Below are 19,289 nucleotides of genomic sequence, written 5' to 3' on the forward strand. Positions count from 1 at the left end.
TTCTAATTTCTTTCTAGAAGGCCAAAACTTGAATCATTCCATAACCTACCGAGAAATTGATGTGATTCGTGTGGGATTATCCATATTTTTTCACTCACTTGAATGAGATCATAAGCAGAATTAGTTGAATACCCCGTTGATGCCGGTCAAAGTTCTTGAAATTATTCAACAAGTCATTGAGTCGATCGAAGAGTCTTTTTAAGTTTCTAAGTGTTTTTTAAGTTTCAAGAGTCAAATACATTTTTCTATTAGTCTATGGTCAAGTCCTTTTAATTTGTGTCTTGAAAATGTAAGTGTCTTTTCCTATTCTTGGAGGGTTGTTCCAAGTAGTCTATAAATTAGGTTGCTATGAATGAAATCTTTAGAGAGTGTGTTTGAATTAAAATAGCCTTTGGTTTGTGAGAAGATAATTCTTCTTGTAACTCTTATCCTTTGGTGGATTCCGATAGGTGACGAGTTTCCCCGTTTCTGTATCTCTTAGGTGGAATCCTTCGAGTGGTGAGCAGTTTCCATACGCCCTGTATCCCCAGTTAAATCCACCGGTGGTGATATCTGTATCCCGTTGGTTCATAACTTGGGTGGTGAGCGATTATCCCTTTATCCCTTTTTACCTTTCTTCCGTCCCATTTGATAGTTCAGGTAAATACATAATCTTTACACTCTATGAAGAAAGCATGCCGTACCTTCCAACCAAAAGATAATACTTGCACAAGATCAACTTTGAATGTACATGGGCGACGTACCCGTTGAATGTTGAAACTAGAAAAACACTCTCAAAGCCTCCACAACTTTCTCAGGCCTGTCGATACGGTATACCGGTCAGAAATTGCAACTGTATAAAACTTGTGTTAGCCAATCGTAAATGTTGGAATGGATTGACTTACCAATCCTCTTGTGGCATGTGGCCGGCACCTTCTATAAGCTTGAGCTTGACATTAGAAGGGTTTCCTTTCTGAAACTCTTCTGCCACTGACTGAGGCAAATGCTTGTCAGCTATTCCCCATGCAACTAATATCGGCTTATCCCAGCTGACGGTAAAGCAAATTTTCCACAATCCAAGAACAGATGAAGAATGCAGGGTTAGTACCATCAAGTTTTTGCAGTAAATTTCTTTAAGCACCGAGAATAGCCTGCATAAGTGTTGTTTATACTAGAAAACTGATACATACATAATCAAGCTAAGGTAACATGGATAATGGCTTATCCCAGCTGATGTGAAGAAGCCAATTTTTAACAATCCAAGAACAGAATAAGAATGCGGGTTTAGCGGCATATCACGTTTTCATACAAGTGTCGTTTCCAGGACGGAAACTGATATACTATAATCAGCTTAAGGTAACATGGATTATGTACCCTATTGACTTGGATGTTGCAAAAGGTAAGTGGTTGTAACAGCACATGTGGCTAAATTCCTAATACACGTGGATATGGCGACTTACAAGTTGAAGGTTGACAGACCATTTAAGTTCAGTTATGATTTTGAGCTACACATTTTCTCTTGCTGGTCATCCCATGTGCAACTCCTCGTACCGACGTATTGACCTTACCGGATGGAAGTAATGCTCTGATGCTTGAAGTAGAGGCCTCAATAAGTATAGTTGTGCTTCATCTAGTACTAGGGTGAACATAAATCAAACGAAGAGGGAACAAATAACAGAACCTTTGTGGTACACTTTTCCCTTAAAGTCAATCAAAACAAAACTGACAAAAAAGATGCTTTTACTAGTATCTTGTTCACGTTCTGTTTCTCACTGTCTCTTCAGTTTCATCGAACTTGAATGCCATTAACGTAACCACCACCAACATTTGTCTCAGGGAAGTGATTCCTTTTGTGCGTGCGTGTGCGTTGGTGGTAAAACATTGGTTCATCCTGTGCTCAAGAGTCATAGTGCCGTGTTAACATGGTGGGCTGGTAGCAGCTGTCTTGTTTGCTCCAGCTCAACGCAGTTGGAGCAACGTCAAAGAGTCAAAACATTCCACAACAATATCACTAGAGTCTAAATACGTCTTGGTATGCACAACAAAATCCTGATTACTTGTTACTTTTCCTACCTTCCAGATCCAAAACCAGCTGCTATTTGGCTTGAGAGACCTCTGAAGTTGGCTTTTCTTGCAGCTTCAAGCAGAGCTGAAACGTCACGATCGAAAATAAGATTTTTAACTCGTTTGCTTATGCTTAAATTCTTTGGTATCCATACATGAACAACTTGACTGCTAACTAGATCTGGAAGAATGTAGTTACCTCACTAAAAAACCATCTCCGTATGGTTCAAATCTTAAAATAAATTTTTTTTGCCTGAACGATGCAAAATGATTTGTAATATGCAGTATGGTTCATACAATCATTTATCAAACTAATAATTTAAGCGAAAGAAAAGAACCCCTATTTCAAATTTTATGCCCCTTTCAGAAGTTAAAATGATAAATAACATAAACCCTCAAAATGACATAATGGAGCTCAGAAAAAATCGGTGGCATATAACGGGGCAGTTAGAATTTAAAGATGAGTTCGTTAACCTAAACCCCAGAATTCAATTTCTCTTCATTTAAAGATAATGAAAGAAACTAACAGATACATGTAGAGAAAACTATGTGTCATCTGTCATGTGTAACATGTCATTAAAGTGTTACAAGATAGAGCTACAAACCAAATCCTGGTCCCCCGCTTGACAAGTACGGCAAGCGATACACATCGGCCTTTTCCACCTTCAGGACGTAACTGTTAGGAGAGTAATCATGTTGTTAGATAAACACAAGTATCTGAAGTACTTAATTTTCATAGCTGATGCAAACAAATGACATCGGTACTTTTAGATATTGTACAGTTATCAGAAAATTGTTTGTATGAACAAATGACATTGGCACTTTTAGATATTGTACATTCATCGGCACATTATAATCCTTTAAAGATATTGTACATTTACCGGAAGGCAAATTTGAAAATTTACCAAGTCAAAATGCACTTTTAGATACGTACGGGCTACCTGCTTCAATAAAGCGCTCAGCAATAATTGCATTCTGGCATGTAAATTCACCATAGAGAGGAATTCTGGGTCAATGAAAGTACACAATAAGTTCAAGCAAACACAAATACAATGTTCTTGATAAGTTATAATGGTAAAAAATAAAGTGTCATGTCAAGCATACCAATGAACTCTTTCATTCAATTCAACTGCATTACTGAAGGCAGTAAAAAGAACCATTTTAACCAACGTATGAGTAACTTTCGTGGAAAGTAACGAAGATTCATCAGTCTACTAATCCAAAAACTAGATGAATTTATGTCATTTGAAGCGATACTGCTAGAGAGATCAAGCATACCAATCAACTCTTTCATTCAATTCAACTGCATTAATAAAGGAGTAAAAAGAACCATTTTAACCAATGTATGAGTAACTTCTGTGGAAAGTAACGAAGATTCATCAGTCCACTAATGCCAAAAACTAAATGAATCTATGTCATTGGAAACGATACTGCTAGAGAGATAAAGCATACCTATCAACTCTTTCATTCAATTCAACTGCATTACTAAAGGCAGTAAAAAGAACCATTTTAACCATTTTAACCAATGTACGGGTAACTTTTGTGGAAAGTAACGAAGATTCATCATTCTACTAATGCCAAAAACTGAATGAATTTATGTCATATGAAACGATACTGCTAGAGAGATTTTAGGAAGTACCAAGTGACTGGTAAAACCAAACACAATCAAGAAAATTACAACTTTAGACCCAAAAAAGCATAGAAATAAGTACTGTTTATCCTTCAAAACAAGGATTTTAATGGAACTACACAACATAATAAAATGATATCAAGTGACTGCTTATATAACTAGAGGATTCAGAAGTGTAGACAACAAAGGACTTAAAGGGGCCATGGCAAGGTGAAATTGGAGAGAAAGTAAAAGAAAACTGCATGGAGAGAGGACTTTCAGTTAATGAAACGTATCAGAGAAACATATCACTGCTAAGTAAAGACTCGTAAGTCCTAAGCCACAGCATCACAATGACACGCATGAAAAGAAATCCTCCAGGGCGGCCTACTAGCCCACACAACCTGAAAACACTGACTGCTTGAATCTCTTGCACCAAATGACATCCACCTTCCTTCTCTAGTTCTCTTTGATCCCCCACCAGTTGCACAAGCTAGATATCATCTTGACTTTCGTGCATGACAACACACCAAAATTATGCATTTATGTCGGGCAACCTCACCGAGAAGAGTTTGGTGCTAGTTTTAAGTTAATGATTAAATGAAACTGCCATCAGGCATCAGATGGTTTCTTGAATCTTTGAGCAAAATACCAAGTTTGACTCTTCAATCTCAAAGTGGGTGCCAAACAGCAAAAGAATAATAATCTCAAAGTGAGTGCTTTCCGGGAAAATGGTTAGCTAAATCTGTGTCCGCTGGTATACTAGAGATAGGAAGAGAGCTAAACTCCAATAGTTTTAATAGCACCGTAACAACGTAAGTTTACTCCGAATGATTCATCGTATCTACTATTTAACAGGAGGCAGAAAGTTACAAAATTAACCTGAGCTGTTGAAACAGTCCGGGAATTGGAGATGAAACTGTCAATGGACTGTTAAATATTGCAAGCTTCGCTATTTTGCTAGGATTTTTCAATGCCCATGTTAACCCATAAGAACCTACAAGAAATCCCTGCACGAAGAATATGAAAGGTAAAGAAAATTTTGTTTAGGTAGTGTGATAATACTTCTTCACAACTGATTTACTCATTGTAAGTAGTATATAATTTAAATCCAATTGGAAACATGGGAAGCTTTCAGATGCAGTAATAGCATTATATCATCAGCAATAACAAATGATAATTTATCAGTTCAGCCTAATCTGCTCGAACCTGAACTACCAGGAAGAAAGGCGATTTGACCTCCAGGGCTTCTAGTAGTTTATCAAATTCTGCATGGAACTCCTTTTCTGTCACAGAAAAAACATTGCAATTTGATGGATCATGCCTCATTCAATCCACAACAACATTTAGGTAACATGTTCTGCTGGGAAATCACGAACCAGTGTAGTCAAACCCGTATCCTGGCTGTGGCTTGTCAGTGAAACCAAAGCCTATCCAATCAGGTGCAAAGCAGTGGAATCCAGCATCTGCCATCTGGTGAACAAATGAAAATTGATTTCACTAACCAATGTATAAGAATCACCGAAGAGACGATGAATTTGGAAATCACAGTAAGAAAAAGTAAACAGTGCCAAGGTATCTTCACTACGCATCTAATTTCTATTCCTGGGCTGTTCACACCATTGGATTCGTACCTCCTAATGGAAGAAGCTATCAGTATTACATCTTCTTTAAGTATATTATTATACATGCACTTTCAGACACACGCTATAGGTACTGCTGCTAACAGAAGTATGAGGCTGAATTACTGGTGACTAGAACAGGAGAAAGCAATGGAAAACACAAATTCTCAATGCTCCTGCAGCACCATGGTTGTGCCATTTCTGCAATCGTCAAGGTATGTTATTAGGAGCTGCTATAACCGAAATCAGAAAAACACCTCAGACATAACAACTCGATAGCTGTAAGATTGTGTTGGAGCTCCATGAAGGAAAATAATGGTTCCACGGTGGCTCTCCTGTGAACCTGCAGGGAAAATGAAAGAGTGTAAAAAATACTCATGAGGAAGTTTCACAGTAAGGAAGTAATAATGTCGTGGTGGTGGAAAGTTTACCTGTTTCTCTCACAAACCATCTAAACCCCCCAGATTTAATGTAAGAGCCGAAATCCTTTCCTTTGCCTTCTATCCTCTAGAATTCAAAACCATGGAATTAAAAAAACATAAGAGAATACAGTGAAAGGAGTATCCAGTACCATTCTCCAATCACACTAAATGAGATATATTTGCAGCTACAAACTGTAAACACTTGGATAACTTCCAACTTTACACTCCTCAAGAATAATTCATCATACTGAATTTATTGGAACTGCATTGAAATAAACGTTGATAAACATAAACTTTTTGTACAAAATTTTTTGTGCAGGACAAGATCAACCGGGAATGAGTATGTGGATTCATGAATTACAAGGTGCTAGTTGAAGTTTTACTAGCCACCTTAGTATGTAATTTCAACAGGCCAGCAATCCGCGACATTTGCTCAATCAATGAACATGACACGGAAAGAAACTAGGTCATTGTTTGTCGCTTGGCTAGAATAGACACAATATCTTCTTGACATGAAGAAGCATTATGCGAAATGCATTCAGTAGGATAGGAGTGAGAGGAGATCAGCAATCGAGGAAATGAAGCATGATGTCTTCATGAATCACCCATATGGCCGTGTGCCCCAAGTGAGAGTTGTGCCTATCATGCAAGTCTTTTTGCAGATGTGTAGCACCGACACGAACACAAGACACAACACAACACAGACACCGACACCGACACTCCAACACCTAAATTTTAGAAAATTGGAGGTCCCAACACAGTAGGCTACCACGGGCGCATTCCGAAGTTGATTTTCATCGAGGGAAACGGGGGGCGAAGGTAAAGGCTCCCACTTGTTTTTTATAGGGTCAAAAACCTCACCCCATGGGTCTTGAGCTTTATCCAAGTGAGTGCGTCTTGAGCTTTACCTCAATTCCTGGTGTTCAGCATATCAGGAGCTCGCCTCCAACCCTCCACCTCCACCACCCCTGTTTCTTCTACTTCTTCAGCTTTGACGCGATGATAATGACTTTGATTATCAGCCTCGAAATATAGGACATCGCGGCAAAACTCGAAGCATGCTTTGAACTCTTCTTTAGTGAAGAAGGATTCTTCTTCTTCTTCTGTAGTTTTAGTTTTGTTTCTTACGATGCCACCAAGGACGTAGACGGTGGAGCCTAGAGCGACAACCATGTTCTCGTTGGGAGCCAATCTCGAATTCAACAGACTCATGCACAGTAGTGGTGGTGACGATTTTTTCCCGTCACACTCGTCATCGAAGTAGTGATGCTTTGCGGCCAGGAGCAAAACTTTGCAGCCATGAGTAATATTTTGTGGCCAAGAGCAATTTTTTGCGGCCAAGAAATTCTTTGTGGCCAGGTGCAACACTTCGCGGCCAAGAGCATTTCTCCGCGGCCAAGAGCAATTCTCTGCGGCCATGAGCAATTTTACGCGGCCATGAGCAATTTTTTGTGGCCAGAAGCAATTTTGAGCAGCCAGAAGCAATTTTGACCGGCCATGAGCAATTCTCTGTGGCTAAGAGCAATTCTCCGTGGCCAAGAGCAATTCTTTGTGGCCATAAGCAATTTTTAGCAGCCAGAAGCAATTTTTAGCGGCCAATAGTAATTCTTGGTGGCTAGGAGCAATTTTCCACGGCCATGAGCAATTCTTGGCAGCCCGGAGCAATTCTCCGTGGTATGGAGCAATTCTTAGCGGCCATGAGCAATTTTTCGTGGCCAGGAGCAATTTTTTGCAGCCAAGAGTAATTCTTGGAGGCCATGAGCAATTCTTTGCGGCCAAGAGCAATTCTGCAGCCCAGAGCCGTCAAAAAAGTAAGTTGCCATCTTTGATGGGTCATGATAACCTTTATACTCGCGCTGAAGTTCATGTTAATACGATAACAACATAACAGAGCTGTTAAAGCATCCAATTGAAAACCAATTTGCAATGAATGGAGAGGCCGCCCAGACTCATATACAAGGTTTGGAGGTTATGGTTAACCAATTTGGGACGAGATCTAACAAGAACCATCAGACTAGAAGATAATTATTGATTGCCTGCCCAGACCCTTGTCTGAAGAACAAATTAAACCAGAACCTAAAAGGAATCACTATTGCAATCTCAAAACAAAATTTGACGACAAATTAGTAAATAAGCAAGCCCAGTGACACCATAAACTGATTGTATCCAAAAGCACAAGTATGCAACCCGGTAAATCCAACGACTTACAAAAAGCACATGGATCAAAATCCTCAAAAGCCACACGAAGCTTAGAAGCAGGACATGCCTCGTTACAATACAGCAATTTTTATCAAGACTCCCTGTCCGGCCCAATGGACCGACTAATCCAATACCAATCCTACTGTCCACTGCCAAGGTTCCTAATTACAGCCGAGCCTAGTGGGAATCGAACCGCAGACAAAGGCTTCCTGATAACCAACTTGATACCTCAATGACGCTATTTTATATTTCTTTTCATTTTTTTAGCCATATTGTTAGAATAGTTATATCAGCACCTATTTAAGTTGAACTACTGGCCACATTTCCCTCCTGACGCTTAAGTATGCGGCTTGGCCAAAGGCCTCTTGGCAATGCTATTTCAGATATCAACCATAACGAACAATAAAACCACGAATGTTTTAGAATTCCAAAAACCGAACGACAGTTATGATGTCAAATACCATTCGAGTTTCAAAGCTTACGATGTGAGATTCAGTATAAAATCTTACAGTATATAATCGAAATTCAAGCAAAACAAACACCAATTGGAGCAACACACAAGTTGGAACGATTGAATTGCGAAATGACTTACATAGAGCATCTGGCCGACGTTGCCGTCCTCAGCGGGGCTCTCGGGAAGCTGAATGGCGCTACGGCTCGAGGGATTGTCGGTGACGAAGCCGAAAGGATTGAACTCCGGGGTCGTGTCTTCGCTTTTCGCGTCGCCTTTCTCCGAATTACTAGCTTTGGCAATGACTAGGCTAGTTGCTCTTTTCCTCCTCCAGCATCCGCCGCCGTTGGTGGCGGCGGTGTTGATGGTAGGGTAAGTGGTTGATGAAGAGGAGGTTGGGAGGTTGAGAGGAGGAGGAGGAGAGAGAAGAGCCCAAGCCATTTGTTTTGAAATCTAACGAACACCACTCGACTCCTACTACTAGTTTAGTAAGACTTTTTCTTCATTTTCCTTTCTTGGATTTAGCTACAGTTGGCGGTAAAATTTAACCACCAATTCCGTTAGGTAACATTTTAATCTCACCGTTCATTGGGGATGCCCATTTAAAAGTTGGAGTTGTCGATTGACCTCGTTAAGTGTTGAGGGCATAACACCGCAGAGGTTTCGAATCTAATAACTTGTAATTAAACAAACTCTTAAATTCTATATATAGATAATTTCACCGCTAGACCAATATTGCCATCCATTCAGTTGCGTGAAAAGAAAATGAAAGTAAACAAATGCATAAAATTCCTTCATTTATAATGTATTCAAGTTAGTAGAAAAATTGTGGGATTTACATCTCTAACTTTTTCCACTAGAATTAACTTTTTCTCGAAACTTGTCATTTAAAAAACAAGAAATCACATTTCTGCAATATTTTATACGCAATCAAAATTTTCAAAAAATTTCTTTAATTTCAAAACAAGTTCAATGTTTCCTCCAATTTCTTCTCAACTTTTTCGTTAATTTTCCAGTACTCTAACTATTTTTCCTTATTTTTTCAAGTTCCAAACAGAACCTACAATCGAACAACCTACTTTAATCTTGAGATTGTTGGGGATTTAAACCAAACTTGAGTAATCTTTTGTTCATAATGTATGAGGGTTATTTGGAATCTTCACCCTTGTAATCCAATTATAAATGATGCGTTTGCAGCATGAGAAAAGAAGCAGAAATGAATTTATTTATAATCCTTGTGTCTTTTTTTTGGGTTAATGATTTATTATCCTTGTTTCCCGCTTGATAGGAAGTAGCTAAACTTGCTCCTTGAGATTAAAAAAAAGAAGAAGAAGAATGAAGTAACTCTCCTTCTATTTTCATTATCGTGGTTTTCTATTTCCTTTTCCTTCTTCGTTACTTTCTTCGTTCTTTTTCTTTTCACTTTCCAAAAAAATCATGCAAAGAAAACAAAAAAAAATTCAACTTTATTTTCACCCATTGCAAAAAAAAAATTTGACGAACTATATAATCCCATTTATATATAACCCCTTGCAAAATTGAACAATGAAAAACAATTACTTTCTATAGGCCTTCAAACTAATCTAGTTAATTGTCCCCTTTTAGCCCATTTCTAACAATGCCTAAACTTCATGCAGGACAGATGTAGAAATTTACATCAATGAGAGCACAAATTAGTTACAACTGCGAAACCTCTTTAACTAAATTTATATGTAAATTTGTAGCTCATTACAATAATACACATTGGTGACTATATGTGTAACTTCACCTAATGATTAACGGAAAGGAGTGTGTCCGCACAAAAAGAGGGTGTGAAAATTTATAACTTGAGAAACAGTCTCGCAAATATCTTCAAAAGATAGAAAATATCATATTATTGTAATATAATCATAAATTTATTGGGTATATAAGGATATTAATGTAATTACATAAAATTGAGTGGTGCCCGGGCCCCCCTGGCGTCCCTGAATCATGATTTGGATAATGGACTACAATCTAGAATTCCAATAACAACAGGGACTAAATCCGCAATAAGACAAAGCTGCCGGCAGGGTAAAACTAACCTCTCAGGCTTTGACACAACACCCCGCAAGGGCCTCCGCAACCATGACCGGCGACAGCAGGTTTTCTCCGGCCGCCGACGCCTTATCGCCGGGTCCAGATCTCGACATCTCCGTAAGTCCTCTCAATTCTAATCCAGATTTCGCCTTCTTCTTCCGAGTTCCGTCCATGCGTTTGAGATTATCATTCCTCACTCCACATTTTCTGCTAGGGTTTCTTTTTCAATTCAAAGGTTGCATTTTTCTCCTGTCCCCTTCACTTAATCGGTGATTGTTGAGTCATTTGAATTGAGAATCACTTCATATTCAGTGCTTGAATCGGGAACTTATATTGTTTTCAGTGTTAAATCTTGTTTGTCACTTCCTATGGTTTCTCAGCTGAATGGAAGTTTAAAGGAATAGATAGTAATAATGTGATGGATGCATTTCCAATGAACAATGAACTGATTAATTTGTAGGGAGCTGATAAGTAATTGTATGATTGTGTATCGAAGTTAGTTGACCGAATGCGAATATTAGTCTGACCAGTATTCTGAAACATGAACTAGACTAGTAGAGCATTACTGTACCCACCGGTTTTGGACCTGTATCTTTCAGTTAGGAGATTGTAATGACATGTACTATAAATCGTAAGAGAAGATCTCATGTGGTCTGACTTGTGCAGCATGAGGAGTGACAAGTTGAATATATGTTGGTACTGTCAGGTGAGACATTCACTGTATCGTCAAACTCTGTTCCGAATGTTCAACCACAAGCCAAACTGCTGCGTTTTTGTTTCTTGTTCCTCTGGTTTGCTGATTGTTTGTTATTATTTGCTAATCATATTGCCATCATTGGTAGTTACGCTTCATTTCATCGTTTAGTTGATCACTTAACAGTGAGGATTTGATGGTTTGGTTTCATTCGAGACTGTATAAATGACTTACTTACGGTTGGGGTTTTGTTTCTCATTCCAGATTGCAGAAGGTTCTGAAGACAGTGACCAACTGCTTGAGGAAGACAACAGTGAGCTGGAAATTGACGGTGAACAAGTTTTTGGGATTGAAAGCACTGATTTTGAGGATGCAAGCGAGCAAGTTCTTGGGTTTGAAAGCAATGACATTGGAAACGATAGTGAGCAAGTGCTTGAGTTTGGAAGCAAAGATGAAGAAAACAACACTAAGCAATTGCTGGAAATTGATAGCAACCACCATATAAACAACAGTGATCAGGTGTTAGAGATTGAAAGCAGTTACCATGAGAATGGCAGAGATTGTGACACAACAATCGATGACCAAATTGGCGTATCCCAGGGAAAGGGCTATCCTCCACCAGTTGTGGGAATGGAGTTTGAGTCATATGACGACGCCTATCATTATTATAATTGTTATGCTAAGGAGCTAGGATTTGGCATTAGGGTTAAATCTTCATGGACAAAGCGTAACAGCAAAGAGAAGCGTGGTGCAGTACTCTGTTGCAATTGTGAGGGTTTCAAGACAGTAAAAGAAGCAAGCAGTCGAAGGAAGGAAACAAGAACGGGGTGTCTTGCGATGATAAGATTGAGGTTGGTGGAATCCAACAGATGGAAGGTAGACGAAATCAAGCTCGAACATAACCATTTATTCGATCCTGAAAGAGCACAGAATTCCAAGTCTCACAAGAAGATGGATGCAGGAGTCAAAAGAAAATTGGAGCCCCCTGATGTGGAAGTGAGAACTATAAAGTTGTATAGAACACCAGTTGTGGATACTTTATGTTATGGAAGCTCAAGTGAAAGAGATTTGAGTAACCGAGTTGATCAGTCCAAGCGTTTGAAGCTTAAAAATGGAGATGTCCAAGTCATGTACAATTATTTTTGCCGTGTGCAGTTGACCAACCCTAACTTTTTCTATATGATGGATCTCAATGATGAGGGCCACTTGCGGAATGTGTTTTGGATTGATTCTAGGTCGAGGGCTGCATATGGCTACTTTGGCGATGTGGTCGCACTGGACACAACGTGCTTGTCAAGTGGATATGAGATTCGGCTTTTGGCATTCGTTGGAGTAAATCACCACGGGCAGTCCATTTTGCTTGGCTGTGGTCTACTCGCGGATGAAACCCTAGAAACATATATTTGGCTATTGAGGGCATGGTTAACTTGTATGTTGGGACGTCCTCCTCAAACCATCATCACAAGCCAGTGTAAGGAATTGCAAGCTGCAATTGCGGAGGTTTTTCCTAGGGCTCACCATCGGCTGTGTTTGCCACTTGTCATGCAAAGCATTTTCGATAATTTAGGAGAATTACAGGAATCTGAGGTTTTTCGGACAGTATTGAGTAGAACAGTTTACAACTGTATAAAAGTGGATGAATTTGAAATAGCTTGGGAGGATATGATCCAGCAGTTTGGGATCAGGGATCATGAGTGGCTTCGAACGTTGTATGAAGATCGAGAACGGTGGGCTCCCATTTACTCGAAAGACACCTTTTTTGCAGGAATGTTCAGTTCTCAATTGGGTGAGTCCGTTGGCCCTTTTTTAGATGGGTATGTCCATAGACAAACCACCTTGAAAGAGTTTTTCGACATGTACGAACTAGTTTTACAAAAGAAGTATCAGAAGGAAGCCCTTGATGATTTCGAGTCGAAGGAGTCAAGTCCCATGTTAAAAACAAGTTGCCCTTATGAGTTACAGCTCTCAGAAGTATATACAAAAAGTTTATTCTGGAAGTTTCAAGAGGAGGTGGAGATGATGGCTTCTTGTTTAAGCGTAACACAAAATCATGCTAATGGGCCAATCACCACGTACATGGTCAAGGAAAGGGAAGAAGATGGAAATATGAGAGGAATTAGGGATTTCGAAGTTATGTACGATAAAGCAGGAATGGAAGTTCGATGCATTTGCAGTTGTTTCAACTTCAAGGGTTATTTATGCAGACATGCATTGTGTGTTCTCAACTACAATGGTATGGAGGAAATTCCAGCTCAATACATCCTGTCACGGTGGAGGAAGGATTTCAAGCGGATGTACGTACAGGATCTTAGATCTGATAGCATCGATATTACTAACCCAGTTCAGTGGTTTGATCACTTGTACAGACGAGCGTTGCAAGTTGTCGAGGAAGGGGTGACGTCGCAAGATCATCACACGGTTGCTTGGCAAGCGCTTAAGGAGTCGTTGAATAAAGTTCGTCTTGTTGCAAACAAGCATGTATAGCTTTTCGTAATAATTTTTGAGGTGTAAAATCATGTGGCAAAGTACTGAATGTGCATATGTATAGTGCAAGATCTCCTTGTCTGTACTTTGCGGAGGTCTTCTTTTTTTTTTTTTTCTTTTTTTCGCATTTTCGCTTGACTACTTTTTATTATACCTTATTGAGAGCAGATAAATAATGAGAATTATTTTAGATGCTTTCGTATTGAATTTTTGGAAACAGAGGATTTGGTCAGTCTTGTAGGTTGTATGTGTACAAGGCAGTGTGAGGCTTTGAAATCATTTGGGTGGAGGTGAACTCAAGTGGTTAGACGAGATGCTCGCAAGTTGATATAAACACTTTTTACAGGTAAATTAGAGAAACATGACCAACAGTGGTTAGTCTCGCCACCTCTTTAGTTGCCCGTACCCAATTCCACCCTCCAGTAACGTGGAGTCCGAGTCATCAATTTTGTGATCAACCTGCAGCGAAGAACATGAAAACAGCTTTTAAATGTGGAGTATTTCTTGTAGAGCCAAGTTTTATCTTTACTCTAATTTATTATGTGACTTGCTGAAGTTGTGAAGTTAGATGAAAAATCTGATGGCATATTTTGGTATAAAGTGGATTTTGTAGAAAATGATACTATTAAATTGGGTGTTTTGGGCTAATTAACTCTTTAGATTATCTTTTTGTCTTTATTCATTTTTTTCGTTTGTTAATTCTGTATTTTCGGATTATTAGTTTGTCTTTAGTGAATTTTTTTTAAGGTTCTTGATCATAATGTTATATGTTTTATACTTCTCTCGTCGAAACGAACATATGATCACCAAAAATCAACGCCAAATAACAAAGCTACGAGAAATTTATTGCCATAACACCCACACTCTCGAAGAGGGACTAAAAAAGGTGCCATTAATGCTACGTTCCGTTCAAAAAAATAAAAAATTTGCTACGATTATTTTTTCCAGTGCCAGGACCACAGTCTGCAAAACAGACATTTGGATTATTTTAATTTTAATTTAAAAAAAATTAGTTTGGTTCATACTATTTTATTCAATTATTCTATAACCACAATCACTTACACGCACAATCACACAAACTCACCCAAATTAATCGTGAAGCTCACACACACTTCACTGTTGATGTGAGTGAATTTGTGTGATTGTGTGTATGTGTAAGTGTTTGTGGTGGTAGCGTTATTAAATTTATTTTTTGATTCATTTTGCCAGGAGAAACTAATTAGTCATAAAAATTTTATACAATACTGACAAACGCCAGAAAAATTAAGTGATTTTTTTTAATTCGACCTAGTAATTAAGCTAAAACATCCCTAATATATATTTTTTATGTTTCTAATGCCACGAGGCCATGACCACAAGTTCACAAACCACGTAACTATATGCCTTAGGAGAAAATCTTTTTAACGGACGGTTTCATGAACAGTTGTTCATATTATGAATATGAATTGCGACTTTTTAAGAGTGTTTTAAACGATCCAAATGTTAATAATTCATTTAAATTCGGACCATCAAAAGCCAAAACGAAAAATCGAGATTTCGCGGCTACGTGAAGAGTCCGTTTACAGTGCTCCATGAAGTCTATCTCAATCGTCACATTGTTAGAGATTGTTAAAGAAACCATCGGAGGAGGTATAGGGCTTTACGTACACTCTGAAGCAACGCGCGCTTTTCCGCCACTGCGTTCTCTCCGGGCGACTTTCCGGCGAGATCGCCAGTCAAATCCATACACCAAGCACCCAATAGCCGCCGCCTTTTGCTTTACTTTCCTTGAAAAGGTGACAATCCTGTTGTTTCTTTTGACTAATCAATTGCTATACACGCACAATCGTTACTTGCTACTCAATTTATGTATGTACTGTTCAAATACCCTAAATCTGAACCTAGGAGCTAAGTTAAGCACAGAAATTACCGTAGTATTAATGAGAGAGGTGAAGGGGTCAAATCTTGCCAAAGGCCGAAATTGATTCTTGGAGGTTAGTTCTCCTGTATAGGAGCCTTTCCCTGATAGTTTATTTCTTCCCCATACAGATTATTTCTAGAATTGTTTTGTAGCGGGCTTGTATAGTTGTTCCGGACCTCACATTATTGATGTAGTATCCCGTTATTGTAACTCTGTGAATGTAACTCTTTTATCGCTTAACATAAATTAAAGAAAGGGTAAGAATGTTGCACACAATATACTTCTTATGTTTGTTTATCTTAGTGAAATTTGAACTTGCTGTAGTAGGAAAAGATACAAATTGACGAGTTACAGTTGAAAGTTTGGAACTTTGAGTTGTCAATTAACACTTCTTTCCAAGTTCTTGTCGCAGTGAGAAAGATGGGTGTTTGACTTCATCAACGTTTAGTATACCTACCTTGTGTTGAGAATGCATCTTTTACCATGGTATTTTGGTCTGAAGCTCTGGCTCAGATATGGGTTACGTCTGTTTCATATGCTTATTTCAAGGTTGGAGGGAAAAAAAATCAGCTGCTCTGGTTATCTCCTACAAGTATCAAACTTATAGCCTTTCTGTAATACTGTTCCTTAGCATTCATTACCATTGGCTTTAGGCTGAGCATAAAAGAACTCTAACACCGTATGGACAATCTTTCCACGTTCCCTGTGCTGCTTATTTACAGTTATTCCAGCTTGATACCATTTGTTTCTTCTAATTAAGAGTCTCCATCATGAGAACTAAAAGTGTAGATGAACTCTAAAGGTTGATTATATTATCATGGCGGTCTCCTTTCCAAGCATTAAATTTCTTTGGCTATGCATACAGGTTTCTCTGTCCCTTTTTGCTGTCCTTGCTGTTTTAAATGGATGAAGTTTCTCTCAACAGTGAACCTGCATACGATGATGAAGCTGATGAATTTGAGATTGAAGGCTATTGTGGAATGGCAGATTACATTGGTCAAGGTGGCACAATTCAAGGAGAAAACCCCCTTCCTCCTGCTGTGGGGATGGAATTCGACTCCTATGATGACGTTTATTACTTCTACAACTGTTATGCTAAGGACCAAGGATTTGGAGTCAGAGTAAGCAATACATGGTATAGAAAGGGTAAAGAACGGTACAGAGGAAAGTTAAGTTGCAGCAGTGCAGGTTTCAAAAAGAAAAGCGAGGCAAACCGGCCAAGACCAGAAACAAGAACTGGCTGTCCAGCAATGGTGAAGTTCAGGTTGATGGACAACAAAAGGTGGAGGATTATTGAAGTTGAGCTAGAGCACAACCACTTGATTGGTCCCGCCAGTGGAAAGTTCTACAAATCCCATAAAACCATGGGAGTTGGGAAACTTGAAAAAAAAAGACCACCGCCCCTTGATACTAGCACGGAAGAAGTTCAAAAAGTTAGGTTGTTTCGAACAGTTCTTGTTGATGCAGAGGATAATGGAAACAAATACTCCGAAGATGGAGAATATGGGATTGGTGTTGATCAGTCCAATCAATTGAAGCTTAAACAAGGAGATGCACAAGCTATTTACAGTTTCTTCTGTCATTTGCAATTGATGAGTCCAAACTTCTTTTACGTAATGGATTTCAATGAAAAAGGATATATGCGGAATGTGTTTTGGGCTGATTCAAGGTGTAGGGTTGTGTATCGTTATTTTGGTGACGTAGTTGTGATTGACACTACATGTTTGACAGAAAACTATGAAGTTCCACTGGTAGTGTTTACTGGAGTAAATCACCATGGACAATCTGTGCTTTTGGGTTGTGGCTTACTCTCAGGCGAGACTGTGGAATCGTTTACATGGTTGTTTAGGGCTTGGCTTACATATATGTTAGGACGCCCACCTTCGGCTTTCATTACTGACCGATGCAAATCAATGCAAGCTGCTCTTTCTGATGTTTTTCCTAGAGCTTCGCTATGTCTTTGTTTATCACGTATTCTGGAAAAGCTTCCTGATAAACTGGGAGGTTTGCATGAGTATGAAGCAATTAAGATGGCTTTGACTAGAGCAGTTTACCAGTCTTTGAGGCCGCATGAGTTTGAAGCAGCTTGGGAGGATATGTTGCAGCAGTACGGACTTAGGGATCATAAATGGCTCCAGATATTATATGAAGATCGTAAAAGGTGGACGCCAGTATATTTGAAGGAGATATTTTTGGCTGGAATGTTGCCAGTTAGACCAAGTGAGGGCATGACTTCATTTTTCGAGGGATTTTTGCACAAATGTACTCCTCTGAAAGATTTTCTCTGCAAGTATGATCAAGTTTTACAGGAATTTCATCAAGAAGAAGCCATGTCTGATGTAGGGTCGAGAAGTTCAAGTCCTGCTTTGATATCAAGGTTTTATTTTGAGTTGCAGCTATCAAAACTGTACACAAATAACATATTTAAGAAGTTCCAGAGTGAAGTCGAGGGGATGTACTCGTGTTCCAGTACAAGGCAAATAAGCGTTGATGGTTCAATCAATACGTACATAGTCAAAGAACACGCCGAAGTTGAAGAAAATAGGAGGGATACAAGAGATTACGAGGTTATGCACAATCCGTCAGAAGGGGAGGTGCTTTGTGTATGTGGTTTATTCAACTTTCAAGGGTACTTATGTAGGCATGCACTAAGCATTCTAAACCAGAATGGCCTGCAGGAGATCCCACCTCAGTACATTCTTTCGCGGTGGAGAAAGGATATCCAGCGCAATTATGTTCTTGATCATGGGTGCAATATTATAGACGTAAATAACCCAGTTCACATGTACGATCACTTGTACAAATGCGGTGTGCAGGTTGTGGAGCAAGGGAGAAAATCACAAGATTGCTTCAAGTTTGCATTACAGGCATTGGATGAGATATTGAACAAGGTGCATCTTGCAGAAGATCTTGGGTAATTGTAGAGCCGGAAAATCTGTAGATATAGATTGTACGGTTAGCATTCAAGTCACTGGTCCTCATTCGTTCCCGTCTGCATTTTGCTCTGCGTGCTTGAATGTTTGCATCGTTCAACAAGGCTACACGTGCGGGAGAGTGTAATGTACATATTATGGGCCCGTTTTCTGACAGACTTAATCTTTCAGGACAATTGGTGACCAAATAGCTAGTAGAACTTTGTATTTTAGATAATGTGATCTCTCCTTCGGGTGCACCCAAGTGTATATAAGGCAACTACTCTCGTCTTTGTGTACGTATGCAAGTATTACTCATCTTTCTGGATTTTTCATTTTTAGTTTGTTTCTTTGCCATTTCGTTTCTGTAAGCATATGGGGACCAACCCAGTGGGCGTGCTGTGCACGATCCGAGCCGTCGGATCGTGCGATCCGATTGCTCGGGGACTTTATCAAACACTTGGCAAAGACCTAAACTTTTATCTGAAAAATCGATGCCTGGTTTGGATCAAGATTTGGAAATTTTTTTCCAACTCAAAAAACACTCATTATTTCTATTTCCAATCATTACCCATATCTCCAATCATTATTCTCATTCACGTAAAAATGACTTCTTCTTTTTTGTTTTGTATGTTATTATAGCGAGTGTTAATGTTGCTTCAGTAGCTTGAGCTCCATATTTCACCCTCCTTGAAAATCATGGGAAACAATCACTTGAGTTGAGCTTGTAGCTAAAAGAAATGATCAAGTTTATCTACGGTATGAGGTTAGATTACAGAGTCATTAGTGTAATCTGTCATTCAAAAGGTTGTTTAATGGTCCATATTTTAAAAGGATTCTGTCAACAAATGTGGATAGATTATCCTGAAAAAGATTCGTTTAAAAATATGGATCA

At 39.0% G+C, this 19,289-nt stretch overlaps 3 protein-coding genes across 6 annotated transcripts; 2 read left to right on the forward strand and 1 right to left on the reverse strand.

The window, feature by feature from the left end:
* Positions 1–664: 664 nt before the first annotated feature.
* Positions 665–8,842, reverse strand: LOC131335386 (uncharacterized). Of its 3 annotated transcripts, XM_058370707.1 has the most exons (11): positions 8,488–8,842; positions 5,706–5,781; positions 5,532–5,617; positions 5,032–5,125; positions 4,862–4,938; positions 4,535–4,662; positions 2,978–3,049; positions 2,649–2,719; positions 2,053–2,128; positions 885–1,028; positions 665–799 (listed from the first exon to the last, which is right to left on the reverse strand). In XM_058370707.1, the coding sequence occupies exons 1-11, from the start codon at positions 8,785–8,787 to the stop codon at positions 760–762; spliced, it is 1,164 nt and encodes a 387-aa protein (XP_058226690.1). In that variant the 5' UTR covers positions 8,788–8,842; the 3' UTR covers positions 665–759. The 3 variants fall into 3 exon arrangements, with proteins under 3 accessions (XP_058226690.1, XP_058226692.1, XP_058226691.1); XM_058370708.1 differs by lacking the exons at positions 665–799; positions 885–1,028 and adding an exon at positions 1,164–1,209; XM_058370709.1 differs by lacking the exons at positions 5,532–5,617; positions 5,706–5,781; positions 8,488–8,842 and adding an exon at positions 5,287–5,516.
* Positions 8,843–10,363: 1,521 nt separating this feature from the next.
* On the forward strand, positions 10,364–13,789 carry LOC131335387 (protein FAR1-RELATED SEQUENCE 8-like). Its single transcript, XM_058370710.1, has 2 exons — positions 10,364–10,521; positions 11,363–13,789. Exons 1-2 carry the CDS (start codon positions 10,453–10,455, stop codon positions 13,580–13,582), a joined length of 2,289 nt encoding a protein of 762 aa, XP_058226693.1. The 5' UTR covers positions 10,364–10,452; the 3' UTR covers positions 13,583–13,789.
* A 1,333-nt stretch (positions 13,790–15,122) lies between these two features.
* Positions 15,123–18,727, forward strand: LOC131335388 (protein FAR1-RELATED SEQUENCE 6-like). Of its 2 annotated transcripts, none has more exons than XM_058370712.1 (2): positions 15,123–15,357; positions 16,348–18,727. In XM_058370712.1, exon 2 carries the CDS (start codon positions 16,385–16,387, stop codon positions 18,398–18,400), a length of 2,016 nt encoding a protein of 671 aa, XP_058226695.1. In that variant the 5' UTR covers positions 15,123–15,357; positions 16,348–16,384; the 3' UTR covers positions 18,401–18,727. The 2 variants fall into 2 exon arrangements, with proteins under 2 accessions (XP_058226695.1, XP_058226694.1); XM_058370711.1 differs by having other exon boundaries at positions 15,193–15,555.
* Positions 18,728–19,289: the final 562 nt, after the last annotated feature.

The sequence above is a fragment of the Rhododendron vialii genome, chromosome 8a (genome assembly GCF_030253575.1).
Source record: "Rhododendron vialii isolate Sample 1 chromosome 8a, ASM3025357v1".
NCBI lineage: Eukaryota > Viridiplantae > Streptophyta > Magnoliopsida > Ericales > Ericaceae > Rhododendron > Rhododendron vialii.

Bases quoted from the DNA above. Each gene is read 5' to 3' on its own strand.
- LOC131335386 (XM_058370707.1), bottom strand. From the start codon at position 8,787: ATGGCTTGGGCTCTTCTCTCTCCTCCTCCTCCTCTCAACCTCCCAACC. The intron at 4,663-4,861 runs GTTCGAGCAGAT...TTCTTCGTGCAG, and splicing joins CTTTCTTCCTGGTAGTTCAG to GGATTTCTTGTAGGTTCTTA. The intron at 3,050-4,534 runs GTTAATTTTGTA...TCATTGACCCAG, and splicing joins GGACTGTTTCAACAGCTCAG to AATTCCTCTCTATGGTGAAT.
- LOC131335387 (XM_058370710.1), top strand. From the start codon at position 10,453: ATGACCGGCGACAGCAGGTTTTCTCCGGCCGCCGACGCCTTATCGCCG. The intron at 10,522-11,362 runs GTAAGTCCTCTC...TTCTCATTCCAG, and splicing joins GTCCAGATCTCGACATCTCC to ATTGCAGAAGGTTCTGAAGA.
- LOC131335388 (XM_058370712.1), top strand. From the start codon at position 16,385: ATGGATGAAGTTTCTCTCAACAGTGAACCTGCATACGATGATGAAGCT.